The sequence below is a fragment of the Melitaea cinxia genome, chromosome Z (assembly GCF_905220565.1).
Source record: "Melitaea cinxia chromosome Z, ilMelCinx1.1, whole genome shotgun sequence".
Classification (NCBI taxonomy): Eukaryota; Metazoa; Arthropoda; class Insecta; order Lepidoptera; family Nymphalidae; genus Melitaea; species Melitaea cinxia.
The window spans coordinates 21,785,283-21,800,246 of NC_059424.1; the positions used below are offsets into that span (position 1 = coordinate 21,785,283).

Consider the following 14,964-nt stretch of genomic DNA (forward strand, 5'->3'; position numbering starts at 1 on the left):
TGAGTTACAAAAAGTGTGATCGGGCGAGGCGAACGGAAGATTCGGATATTAGTTTGGTGGAGCTAAAGAGGTTTTACTTCAATCGTGTGGTCTAAAGCACATTCATTTTTTTTTCATATCACAGTTCCATAAGGAGTATATACCCAAAAAAAGTTTAATACTTATTTGCAAAGCTCTTTCACAATGATACAAAGATAAATATTTATTTAATCGTCACAGAGAGAATTACGCAAATGATTAATTCACAGAAGTTTGTAACATAAACAAATTCTTTGTGACGTTCCAAAGACACAGTAAATATGTACCACGAATATATTTGTGGCTTAAGCCAATATTTGTTGTCGTGGACGGGGATCGAACCCGCAAGCGATAGAGAAATTAAAAAATTATCCTCCTAACGCCCGAAAACCTAAACAAAATCCTTGGACGAGATAATGGTTGATGCCCAGCGTTTAGTTCGCTTTTATAAGCTAGACGCCCAAGGGATTTTTTAAAACCTTCATTTTCAATAGCCTTTAGACTACACAATTTTAGTTGGTATGACTGATATTTGATTCGGAACGTTTCCGGAAGTGTCTGTATTGTCTATGGACAATCAGTGGTGCTAACAGAATTTCATTTTATCAGTCATTTTCGACGGATCAGGAAGAAAGACAGAGGGACGTCGCAGGCATGGTAAATAAATTCGAGTTTTACTTTGCTATCTTTGCTTTACTGATTATTATTTTTTATTGAATCTGATGCTGATAAACTATATTTTCGTTTGGTATGAATATTTTAAGCCAAACTTAAAAACTTTTTTTTACTTAAAGTCTCAAATTCAGAAGACTTTTAGAAGGTATGAGGGTTTCAAAATAATCCTGGATTTTAAAAGACTTACGGGTTCCTACATTTGCTTTGATTTTAAAACGCTTGTGGGTCTTTGTGCTTATCTTGTTAGTGTCATAATTATTAATTCAATTTCCTTTTCTTTTTTCGATGATATTATTTTCCTAGTTTTCGTAAACGTGGTTGTCTCTAATCCAACGTAAGATTGTAGTATTTACATGTTTTATTATAATTTTTATTCACAGTAAACACCCTTAGAGATGAAGAAATCGCATCATTCTAAAATATTCAGATTGCGAACTCGACACCTTTTGGGATGTCACGGACAGTGATTTTATTTTAGAACAAGAAAATAACACCAATAATTCATCTTCATCAGAATAATTTTCTGACCGCGAATCAGACCAATCAGTGACTATAACAAGAGGCCGTGTTTGAGAAACAAGAGCACGTGCACCACGATTTTCTCGTGGAGCACGTTCGAATCAAAATGGTGAATCCCACGAAGCTGAGCGTGATGAAGAAGAATGGGAAGAAAACAACAGTCTTCGAAACACCCAATATTGTGCTAACTCAGCCTTCATACTTGCCAATCGACCTTTAGTCTATTGACTATTTTATTTTATACATTGATGACGCTGTCATTGCGAATATAGTCGAAAAATCTAATTGGAGCCACTTTTCCCGTTACACAAAAGGGTTAATGGTTTTTTTTTTATATACAATATTAATATTTTAGTCACCTTAAACGTAATAATATTATTGAGAAACAACAATCAAGTCATTACTTTAATTTAATTAAAGTAATGACTTGATTGTTGTTCTCTCTCATTTTGAAATAAATGGCAGGTTGATTAATGATAATTTAATAAAAAATGTAGGGGAGGATTTTAAAAGGCTTACGGGCTTCTATCACTATAACAGCAAATTGGTCACTTCTCTAAAAACAATTGGAAATATTTTAATAATAGCATTGTTAATTCAAGTTTTAATTACTTTCATATTCTAGGTTAACTATCTAGCTTTCCATTAAATAGCATAGAATGCCAATTTTTTCTTGAAAATTAGACTAATATCTTAATAGTACAGATGACGGCCGGATTTGAAAAAAAGGTTACGATGAAAAAAAATTCAAAACATTTTTTATTTTATACTGCTATATTTTTTCATCATGTTTTTGTAAAAATCGACCGTTCTGCAATAGATACAATCAAATTTCTTTGAAATTGAAAAAAAAAATCAACTGGTTTTCACTAGTGACTGCGACCCAGATGCCTTTTAAAGGGTTGTTTATTTTCGGCTTTCTGTCTAGCTAAAAACCATATTTACACATGCTTGATCTACCCAAACAAAATCCCACGTTTGTATGATCAGTTTTAAGTACATTTTCGAATGTCGATATCTCTGGGCGTCTACCATGCGAACCTTTTAAAAGGACTTTGGGTGTCTAGCACTACTTGGGCAAAAAAAAGCTGGGCGTTAGGAGGTTATTCTAAATCTTATGGACCGTGGTAAAATATCTAGTCTGCCTTTTGCCAAAAAAATATAGAATAACGTTCGCATATTTTAATACAAATAAAATAAAAAATGACAAAGTAAAAATTTCAAAAAACTTAAATATGAATTCGCAAAGCAACTGAATATCGAGTTTTCACGCACGCACGCACACATACACACGCACTCATGCACACGCACACATACACACGTACACATACACACGCACGCGCATGAGCACGCGCACACACACACCTTGTACTTTTTTTCATTAGCAATTAATTGCCAAAGATATATACATGAGTGATTTCAATTGATAATAATAATCATCCTTAGAGAAACTGATTTTAAAACGGGAATCGAACCCGGAATTGTCATCAAAGTGCTCTGCTTATTCTCTGCTACAGTAGCCACTAGGCTCATAATGTTCCTCGAAAAACAGATTGTATGCCGTAAAAATAATATTTGAAAACAGACTGTTTAAACAAACACTTCTGTTATACTTCAGTACAGACTTCGCAAAGGTTTAATTCAGTTACTACTTAAGATGTGAATTCGCAAGAGATGAAAAGTTGCAACGCTACGCATATTTACAAACACAAATGACATTTTTTTAATTATATTTATGCGTAAAGTTATACAGATATAGTTCGCCAGCATTGACACTTGGTCATAACATGATGTTATTTAGTCATAGCCTATGTCTTTTCTCTACAACGTAACTATAAAACAATGCAAGAATTACCAACATCGGTTCAGCAATTGCAGTTTGTAAAATCTTCGCTTTTCACATGTCAGTATTATGTAATTTCTTTATAAACATAAAAAAGTAAATAAACGGTCTTCGTTTAATAATTATGTGTTTAATATTACCATGTTATATAACTAAGAAGGTTCAATTTAAAGTGAAAAATACAATCATTAATTCATTAAGAATGGTTTAACAAAATTTCGCAAAGCGGCTAAAGTTTCAAAAAAATTGCAAAACAAATTTGTAAGTTTTCACCTTTTAATCATCATACATACTAAACTACAATTTATTGTAAATTATTATAATTAATAACGCCCCATTCGCTTGAATATGTATTATGTTAAAAATTGATTAAGTTAGACGACCCAAACATTTGACGTCGTAGGCTAGTTATTTATATCGCAAGGTCGTACCTGGCTTGTTCTGGGGCATCGGGATGTGGGCAGGCACGCCTGCGTACATCTGCGACGCGTAGGCCGATGAGACGCCGAGGCAGGCTTCCGGGACTAAGGACAAAGGGGCAAAAGGTCAATATTGATTCCTCGATGTTTCGTAGACACGCTGGGAAAGTAGCGGGAAGAAATGTAGCGGGAGGAAATGTAGCGGGAAGAAATGTAGCGGGAGGAAATGTAGCGGGGGTAAATCAGGTGGTAGGGCAAGGGCCGAGACTAAGGTCAAAAGTTCATGATCGACTTATCAATGTCACAATATCGCGCCGAGGAGCGGAGGGATTGAAGTGGGGGGGTTAAAGAGAGATAAATAGATAGGAACAGAGAGACGACGTCATGTTGTCGCGCCGAGAAGGAAAGTGGGGGGGGGAGACACGTTGTAGGAGAGAAATAGGTATCAATGCGAAATATTAAATAGCTTAACAGTTATTATTTAAGACATTTTAAAGAACAACTTAGGATTTTAATAAGCTTATGGTATTTTCAATAGTATAATAAAATCATGGTATTTTGGCGCCTATTATTAGCGATATGCCGTTTAATTATAGACGTCCATAAATGTGTTGTAACAATTTAGATAGTTATTTTTTTAAAATAATGTTTTCATATAATTGTTTTTTATATAAGCAAATAACTTTAAAAGGATGAAAGACATACTTAAGCATACTATGATAACGTTAAGTAGTGTTGTTTTCCTGCGGCGAGTAAATAAGCTGTTCTAGCACCAGTTCTGTCACCCATGGGCTACGGTGACCTCTTACAATCAGATGCATCGCTGGCTTGCAACCCTAATCGTATACAAAACATATATAATTCTCACCCATAGATGTGGAAGCGTTGAGTCCAGACGAGCTCAGGCCGGACGCGTTCAGACTGTCCGAGTTAGTGGAGTAGAAGTACGTGGTGCCTCCCACGTTCTCCTACGAGAGAAAAATAATTGATTAGGTAGAATTCTGGAAATGCATTTGCCGTAATATATAGCCGTTTGTTTAAATCTTGATTTTTGCTTTTGAAAGCCAATTTATTAAGACCTAAGCTATAAGAGATTACTACAGAAGATACGATCTCTTAATCATAAAAATTAGGAATATCTCACAAGATATCAAATCTGTCAAATCATTTTTTTTCTTTGAGAGAAATTGAGACGGAGATATAAGTTAGTGAAGATAGAAAGAGAGAGAGTTACGTTTTGTAAGTTTTCCTTCAGTCGTGTCGTCTAAGGCACAACTGGTTTGTTTTTTTTTTTTTTTTAATAAACCAATGTTCGAAACAAAAATTTATTTACGAAAACAGTCTTACTACGACTTTAGTTACATTTTAGTAGCTAGAAAGTGACCGTTAATCAAAATTATGGTCCAAGTTTATATACTCAAGTTTTTAACCGACTTAGAAAAAAAGGAGGAGGTTACTTAATTCGACCGTGTATATATATATATATACTAGCTGTGCCCGCGGCTTCGCCCGCGTTGAAATCAGTGTGTGCAAACTTCCAGTGAAACTCTCATTAAAATCGGCTTAGCCGTTCCGTAAACCTTCCTCTTAAACTGCATGAAAATCCGTTCAGTAGATTTTGAGGAAATCGATCGTATACACTTTTGGGTACTTTGTTTTATAATACACTAACTGTTGCCCGCGACTACATCCGCGTTGTTATACAGATATGCATTACTATTAAGACGTTTAACGCATTTTTTTTTATTTCAGTCACTTGAAATGCTTATCACACTGAGTAACTTTTTAAAAGGCACAATTTAGTATAATTTAATACTTGTTTTTATAAAACCTCTCTATACACCACATTTTTAGTTTTATTTTCAGGCTGCAGTATAAATAACCTATCGACGAACTTATAACTGCTGTATATGTTTCATACAAACTATCAACCCCAATTAAACCCCCTTAGCGGTGGAATATCGCAAAATCTCTCTACTCTACTACTGTTATCTACTAACTATAATAATCTACCTCCCTGCCAAATTTCATCTTTATCCATCCTAGATGGATGGACCCTCCAGCTGTTTTTGGATTTTCGTGATGAGTGAGCCAGTGACCTTTCTCTTTTATATACATATATAGATTACGATACATTATTTGGACTCCTTTTCACCATCTATAGAGCATACATTTTAAATTTCGTCTCTTACTTTAAACACATAGGCCTTTCATACAAACTTCCAACCCCCGTTTTACCCCCTTAGGGTTCGAGTTTCGTAAAATCCGTTCTTAGTGGATGTCTACGACCTATAAGGAGCCTACCTACGAAATGACAAAGGAGATGGCGACTTTTGGGCCAAAATGTAATGAGTAGAGATAGTGATTAAAAAATTGGTCATATTTTTTTATTTTAAAATATAAAATATCAGCTCAATTCTGAATCTAGAAGCGGAGAAAATTGAGAAAGATAGTTTTCATCAAATTATTTGAGTATCGATTCAACTATAATCGATTACAGAATTCAAAAAGAAAATGTTTGCACTAGTTAATTAACTCAAGATATTTAGATGCACAATTAAAGCTGTAAACAATAAAGTGCATTTAAATAAAGTTACATTAATACCGACAATATCAATTAATATCTGATAAACCAAAATGATTATCGATTTTATATCGATTTAAAATAAATCATATTTTTAATGACAGCTTTGACAGCTGACTAGCAATAATACTGTGTCCGTCACTCGTTTCGTGTTTACTGTTTTCCGATGCATTCTGAGTCCATTCCTGATATTTATTTATGATTTCAAGTGTATATCAACATTTGTAGTGAGTTTTCAAACAGTTTTCACTAAATATAACAAACATTAATGCTACAAGAACTTAGTGATCGGGTTTTTTTATAGACATTGTAACATAACCTCACTTTTACAAAGTCTAATAACTCCACTTTCAGATAGCCAAAATATAGATAATCTTCAGCGAGGGAGCAATAAGCCTAAATGCATTAATTGTTACCATTTTCATGTCATTACATTTTGGCCCAAGAATGTATGGAATCGTATCATTCTCCTTTGTAGCTCTTATAGTTTCGGAGATATCGTGATGAGTGAGTCAACCTACCATCCCCCGTTTTAACCCCAAAAGGGAGTTAATTTCTAAAGATACATTATTTGAACGCCTCCTCACCATCTATAGAGCATACATTTTAAATTTCAAGTCTCTTACTTCAAAAACATAGGACTTTCGTACAAACTTCCAACCCCCGTTTTACCCCCTTAGGGGTCGAGTTTCGTAAAATCCGTTCTTAGCGGATGTCTACGACCTATAAGGAGCCTACCTGCCAAATGACAAATTTGTAGCTCTTATACTTTCGGAGATATCGTGATGAGTGAGTCAATCTACCATCCCCCGTTTCAACCCCAAAAGGGAGGTGATTTCTAAAGATACATTATTTGAACGCCTCCTCACCATCTATTGAGCATACATTTTAAATTTCAAGTCTCTTACTTCAAAAACATAGGACTTTCGTACAAACTTCCAACCCCCGTTTTACCCCCTTAGGGGTCGAGTTTCGTAAAATCCGTTCTTAGCGGATGTCTACGACCTATAAGGAGCCTACCTGCCAAATGACAAATTTGTAGCTCTTATACTTTCGGAGATATCGTGATGAGTGAGTCAATCTACCATCCCCCGTTTCAACCCCAAAAGGGAGGTGATTTCTAAAGATACATTATTTGAACGCCTCCTCACCATCTATTGAGCATACATTTTTAATTTCAAGTCTCTTACTTCAAAAACATAGAACTATCGTACAAACTTCCAACCCCCGTTTTACCCCCTTAGGGGTCGAGTTTCGTATAATCCGTTCTTAGCGGATGCCTAAGTTTTATAAGGAGCCTACCTGCCAAATTTCAAGTTTGTAGGTCTTATAGTTTCGGAGATTTCGTGATGAGTGACCTTTCGCTTTTATATATGTATAGATAGATAGATAGATAGATAGATAGATAGATATATATATATATATTATGTATGTTCGATTTTGATATTTTTTTTTTTTTGTTGGAAAGGAGATAACCCTAGTTTGGTATAAGGATGCCAGGATCTGATGATGGGATCCCAGAAAAATCGAGGGAAACTCTCGAAAATCCGCATAACTTTTTACTGGATGTACCGATTTTAATGATTTTTAATTTAATCGAAAGCCGATATTTATCATGTGGCCACATTTAAATTTCATCGAGATCTGATTACAACTTTTGGAGTAATCTTTGATAATGCGTATTTACTTGATAATTTTTTCATCTACCTACGGTGTATTTACTTGTCGATATAATTGAAGTCGGTTTTTCTTCGTTTTTCAGATTTCCATTACTATATCATAATATTGATAAGTGTGTGTCTGTCTCTGTATGTTTGTTAAAATCTCATCATTACAGCCTATACAGTCCACTGCTGGACATAGGCCTCCACAAGTTTACGCCAAAATTAACGTGAACTCATGTGTTTTGCCCATAGTCACCACGCTGGGCAGGCGGGTTGGTGACCGCAGTACTGGCTTTGTCGCACCGAAGACGCTGCTGCCCGTCTTCGGCCTGTGTATTTCAAAGCCAGCAGTTGGATGGTTATCCCGCCACCGGTCGGCTTTTTAAGTTCCAAGGTGGTAGTGAAACTGTGATATCCCTTAGTCGCCTCTTACGACACCCACGGGAAGAGAGGGGGTGGCTAAATTCTTTAGTACCGTAGCCACACAGTACACACACAGTACAGTGTTAAAATCTGTGTGTTAAAATTACCTGATGAACTTGAGTATTGACAGGCTGCAGGGTCATCGTCGGCGGTGAGCTCTGTGGCGATTCGGGCAAGATGGAGGCGGGGCTGTAGTAATTGATGGGCACGAACTCGCCAATCAGAACCTGATTATGTTCGAAAATACCGATTAACACTAAAATATTATAATCCTTATGGGCTATTATTATGTATTATTATGGGCTAGTATTATTATGTTGACTTTAGCTGAGATGATGATTCATCAATGTATTTTTATTTACACAACAATTTTTGTTACAATGAAAAAAAATTAATACTAAAAACGATAGCGTAATGTTTTCTCATCCAGAGGACAATAACGGAAGTGCGTTTTTTATTTTTTACATACGTAAAAAGCTGCATACTTTCAAAAACATACAGACATTCCGTAAATAAAGTAATGCTAAAACTCAATCGAATTATAGCTCATGCTCTGTCAATAATCCGCTATATCACTTATATATGTATACAAGATATATTATTCAATTCGGCTCACTCGTTTAGTAGTTTAGAATAATTTATAGGCATAAGATCATAATTATACACATAAGATGTAAAAATTTAACTCATAACGTTGATATCGGCACACATTTGGAGCCCATTAACTCTCATAAACTAAAAAATTCGAATGGCGAATGATAATATCAACACATATGCAGTTTAGGACTGGCGTCGTACCCTTTTTAAGCTTGCCCTTGAAAAGGTAACGTTCAAAACGTGACAATAGGATGAGCCTAAAAGGATCAAGAGATGTCATTTTGTTGACATGTACTCAAACAAAAATCTTATAGTTTCTGAACGTAACCGAATTTTTAAAATTGTAGTACATAAATAAAAAAATGAAAAAAAAATAAACTAACTACACAGACAACAGTAAGTCGACAGTGTACCTGCAATATCGTAATCAACTGTCAAAGTAGTTTCGACTTTTTTTATCGTAGTTTCCCGTTTTGATTTTACCAATAGAAATTTAGACCGATTAGCGGATTAATTTTATGGAAATTGTCCTTCGTAACTAAATACCAGAACTAATGTAATTTATGATTTGAAGGGTAACGTTATTGGTACCCTTTTTTGAATATATATGACAATTTAATTCAATTGTAATATTTTTACTATCAATCAACACGAGACAAGTAATACACTTTAGTATAAATAATTAATTTCAATAATTCAACGAAAATAATTTTAAAAAATTTAGCTAAGTCCCAAGTCGAAAAGAATGTAATATTTTTTAAAGTTTCTCATATACCTTAAAAGTTAACGAAATCACCAATAATCTTATGTATTCGGAATGTAAAAGTTAATATAACTATTTGAAACTAATTAACGACTATGGAAATCGTATTTGTTTCAATTGCGACGCGCTTCCCGGCCGGGCTCACGGTCGAGCCGTAACGCTCGAGATAAAATCGATAGGACGTGTCTAAATATAGATATACGCATTGCAGGTACGCATCGTATTCCTGTACCTGCGGGGGTTGCAGGGGTTGCAGAGGTTGCAGAGGTTGCAAGGGTTGCAGAGTTTGCAAGGGTTGCAGAGGTTGCATGGGGTGCGTGAGGATCGCCTGCCGCGTCCCGGGACAGACAACATTACAGTCCGTGCCGATATAAACAATATTGCTATAATATTATTAATTTTACAGTAAATTTAGTTCATATCCAGCAAATGTCCTTTACCTGCCACATATTTAGTCTTTCAAACAATTATCAATCAGTGGATATCATATTAAAAAAGAAATTACACGTAATACTTATAAGCGTTATAATATTTTCAAATAATTAACAATTCTGATACGTTACTTTCGTATTTTAAATAGTTATAGACAAGTAGTCTGCAAAGGTAGTGTGAGATTTTTATTTTCATTTTGTCTAATATTACTTTATACTATATGATAAGTGAATTACCTGAGGATGCGGTATATGGGCTAACATCGGCTGGCGATGCAGAAAAAAAAGAGAAATAGTAAATTAACACTATTATACATGTGTAACGGGTGTTGTAGTTAAAAATATTTTTTGTCAATTAATTTTATGGTGATCATGAACCTAATACTTTATGAAACCGAGTACTTAGCACATTGACAATATTTTAGTGTAATATTTTCTAGTTCGTTGGGCTCTGTTTAACCAGCTGTGGATAACACTATTTGACGCACGACAATATAAATACACATTGATAGTGGGAGGTGGAATAGGCCAGTAGGATTTGCTTCTCGTCAACAAATAAATTGCAACTTTATGATTAATATATGCAAATAGAAATTTCTCATAAATATAGTAGAATTTGATGGTAAAAAAGACTTTAGAATCAAAAAATTGCTTCTGTTGGATACTGTCATCTGTCTAATACCACACTTTACCCACACCTGGAGAAAGAGGCCCTGATAGCAATTAATTTTTTTAAGTGTAAAATAAAATAAAATTTAAATACATTATAAATATTTACCTGTGGGGGAGGTGGGTGTGTGATGATCGTCTGAGGAGAAATTAATTCAATTAATATTTTACTCTCAGACAGATGGTAGCATAATTTATTTTACTTTATTACTCTACTCCAGAACTTAGCATGAAATTTTTGAAATTAGGGACTTTAATAGGCCTACGATTTGAATAACAACTACTGAATAATTATCATTTAAAGTTCTTTACTACTTTTTTCTAATAAAGAAGATCCGAGAGATATCTCTAACTTCTGAACTATGATGAATGAATGAAATTTTTGAATGAAATGTTTCTATGAAATTTTTCTGTGTGTGTGTGTGTGTGTGTTTTTATTTATATCTTTGTTTAAAGTACAGGAATGTATAAACGATGGACTTCTTTCAAAGGAAAATGTTTTTACTTCAACTTTTCTGTTATATTTACATGGGATTTGTTCATAACATTAGTCTAAATGATGACTTACAATTTTCTTTCAATTGTTGCTGTCTCAATTTATTTAGTCATATTGGTTCAAATTATCTGTTATTAGGTATCGGTTTCATCAATTTTTACTATGCTTTAACTAAACTATCAATCATTTGGCAAACTGAATATTTTATAAGGATCCTGGCACACTATTTGTGTTGTAACAGAAACCATTGAATGGGATGTCTATTTTTTTACTATGGTTTAACTATAAAGATCGCTTTAGCATTTAATATCCCACTGCTGCACATAGGCCTCTTTCCCTGTGAAGTAGGATCATAGCTTAATTCACCATGCTGCTCCAATGCGGGTTGAAGGATATATTCCCTATGACTAATGATCGCTAAACAACCGGGACCGACGGCTGAACATGCTCTCCGAGGCACCGTAGAAAGACTCACAATGATTAACAACCAGACCAGAAATAAATGTTTGTTTAAATACAAATATCCAGGGATCGAAACTGTGATCATCGCTGTTTAGGCATCTCTGACAAGGCACAAGCACCCTACACCAGTGCGGTCGTCTGCTACTATACAGATAATGACCCAAAATAATAAGCAATTCCATACTCTAATATACGAATATAATTTATGAGACAAGTGAAAACTTTTCCCGAATTCCATCCTATTCCCGATTCCCATCCTGTCGTTTTTGCGAGGGAGCAGTTTATTTATTTTTTCATAGCAATAATTGACGCTTAAATAGAAGTTATGTTAAAAGTATGTGAAAGTTTTGATAGATAAGTTTACGCACTTACGCATACGCTGCAAATTAATTATTTAATTGTTAAATAAATAATAATTATAATAATTAAATTATAAGGACAAAATATTTTCAAAATTTCGTACCAATAACTATACAACTAGTCATATCCACTTACTTTTTTGGGAGCAGTCGGTGATGACTCTATGCTTAATTTGCCCATGGCCTGGCTCAGCGAGCGAGTCGGCGTTGATGCGGAACGGTTCTGAAAAATTACATCTTTTACTACAGGAACCTCTTTTAAAGAGAAGTCTCCGGAAATACACTCACCATATAAGTGGCCAGTTTCGACTCCTGGGGCAGCCCAGTCGGGGGCGAGTATTGCAAGAAAATTGACGGGTCCATTTTGAACGACACCGAGCGGCCAGCTGATGCGAGATAACAGAAACGAATAAATTATACCATGACGGTCACCCACAACGGTATCGACAAAGAGGCTGACTTGTTCTTACCTTAAAGACACCGTTTAGTTTCTCATCTTCCTTAAACACATATCGTGATTCGTTGCAATAACACCACTGCGCACTGCGTCACACTCGTTCATTTTGGTAATTTTAATTACGATTATTCACTGGACAAAAATTAGGCCTTCAATAAATAAACAGTTTTACGGTGCACTATGTTCATTTTACCCCATAGGTAAATATTTTAAAGTTCGTTCATTACACTGTCTAAGCACAAATACTAGCGTTTCCCAGGACCACTGAAATCTACCTGAATTTTAGACCTGAAACAGCCACGAAGTACAAGGCAAATAGAATACGAGGTCTGGATAAAACTGTATACGTGTTTGTGTAAAAATATACCTATATAATCGCACAGCTATATACCATAGACAAATATTACGATGCCAAATTACGAAAACTATTACACAATATTGAATCTTTTATGTCAGGGGTACATTTGAATTTATCGATATTTTTGGTATCCTGTAGTAAATTAAGTTCTTTAATATTTTAAAAGCAATAATAACGTAATTAAATATAAACATATTACGTTTGAAAATTTATTTCGATTTTTCAACAACGTATTTTGTAAAAGAAGTCTCATTTTAAGTTGCAATTTCGTAATGTCCTTAACATGACCGATCAATACTTTGTAGCTTGCGCAGTTTTTTTAATTATTTTGGTGCGTCATTGTCTTATAATAATGATTATTTTAAAGGTATACTTAATTTTATACCTGTTATACTTAAAACCAAACTAATAAATTTTATAACATTTATTTATTATATTTATCATAGAAAGTAAACATAAGTCCAAACACCCCTAAAGTCAGTTTAATTGATGTATACACATACACACACGGTGTGAATGCGCGTGTGTATATGCGTGCGTGTGTGTGTGTGTGTGTGTGTGTGTGTGTGTGTGTGTGTGTGTGCGCGATTGTGCGGGTGTGTATGTGTGCGTATGCGTTTGTGTATGTGTGTGTGTGTGTGTGTGTGTGTGTGTGTGTGTGTGTGTGTGTGTGTGTTTGTGTGCGTGTGTGTGCGTGAGTGTGTTGCGTGCGTGTGCGCGCGCGTGTGTATGTTTGTTCGTGTGTGTGTAAACTTTTTGTTATGGTAAAAAAAGTAAAGATAGCTTAAAGATTTCCTTTTGTTAATTGGAATTTGTCAGTCAGTTCAGGTTATTGCAATCCACTGCTGGACATAGACCTCCCCAAGTCGCGCCAGATATCGCGGCTTTCGCAATCCTCATCCATCCTTTACCAGCAATCTTACGTAGATTGTCGGTACGGGCCGGAGGATGTCCCACACTGCGTTTGCCAAGAGGCGGTCTCCACTCCAGGACCCACCTGCTCCAACTGCCATCGGTCCTGCGACACAGATGACCAGCCCACTGCCACTTCAACTTGCTGATTCTGTGGGCTATGTCAGTTACTTTCGTTCTTTTGCGGATAGTCTCATTTCTAATCCCTATCTTTGAGAGAAACCCCATGCATAGCTCGTTCCATTGCACGTTGAGCGACTTTAAGCTTGTGGACCAGTACCTTTGTCACTATCCACGTCTTGGCTCCGTATGTTGACACGGGCAGGACGCACTGCTCGAAGACTTTTGTCTTCAAGCATTGCGCAATCTTTGAAGTGAAAACTCGACGAAGCCTGCCAAATGCCGCCAGCCCAACCGAATTCTCCTATCGGCCTCCTCCTCGAAGTTGTTGCGGCCTAATTGGATAGTATGGCCTTGGTAAATAGAATCCTGAACAACTTCGAGAAGGGTACCATCTACCGATACCGGTCTCGGTATGACTTGGTTGTTAAACATAGGTAACTTTCGTTTTGTCCAAGTTTATAAATAGACCGATACGTTGGGAGGACTCGCTTAGGCCGGCCAGCATTTGGTCTAACTCATTCAACGTCTCCTCAAAGATGACGATATCATCGGCGAAACGAAAATGAGAGATGTATTCGCCGGTGACGAATTGGAATTTGTATTGCATTAATAATTATTATATTCATTATATAAAACAAAACTTCGCACGTTTTCTAGCATACCAATTTTCAGGGCTGTCCACGATCTGGTTATGAGTGAAGACTTTCTTATCTTCACGGTAGGAGTTTCCCAGAGTTTAAAACCTATATGCCTAACGATTTCCTACCATATCCCTAGATAATTTTAACCAATATTTTCTGTATTCCCTTTACCAGAACCAATCTAGTAAAATTTTCCCCGTTAAACAGATGTATATGAAATTCCCATATAATGATGACATCGATATCTTTATCGACTCCGAACGAATTTTCAGATGAAAATGTAATGCGCTTCTTGTTTTGCCCTGCTCCATTAATGATTAATGTTCAAGGTTCTAAATATTGTTTTATTGTATTTTTTTTTTTCTTTTTTATAAAAGTTAATGTATTCTTTTAGCGTTTTAACTTTTATCTTTAATTTATGCTCAAAAGTTTTACTTATGTTCTTTAATTTTATTTGAAACTAGCTGCCTGGACAGACTTCGCTCTGTCAACAGTTAATTGTAAAAATTGAATAAATGAATGAATTTAGAATTAATGGCTTTCACTAGTGC

General features: G+C 35.4%; 1 protein-coding gene across 1 annotated transcript in view; it reads right to left on the minus strand.

Moving 5' to 3' along the window:
- LOC123668926 (PAN2-PAN3 deadenylation complex subunit PAN3) overlaps positions 1 to 12,771 on the minus strand; it is a 36,638-nt gene extending 23,867 nt beyond the window's left edge. The window contains exons 1-6 of the mRNA XM_045602616.1: positions 12,393 to 12,771; positions 12,211 to 12,308; positions 12,059 to 12,145; positions 8,253 to 8,372; positions 4,343 to 4,442; positions 3,487 to 3,579 (exon numbers count right to left, since the gene is read on the minus strand). Of these exons, the coding sequence (XP_045458572.1) occupies positions 3,487 to 3,579; positions 4,343 to 4,442; positions 8,253 to 8,372; positions 12,059 to 12,145; positions 12,211 to 12,285 (475 nt within the window). The 5' untranslated portion in view covers positions 12,286 to 12,308; positions 12,393 to 12,771. The remainder of the gene's footprint in view (positions 1 to 3,486; positions 3,580 to 4,342; positions 4,443 to 8,252; positions 8,373 to 12,058; positions 12,146 to 12,210; positions 12,309 to 12,392) is intronic.
- Between the last annotated feature and the right edge of the window lie 2,193 nt (positions 12,772 to 14,964).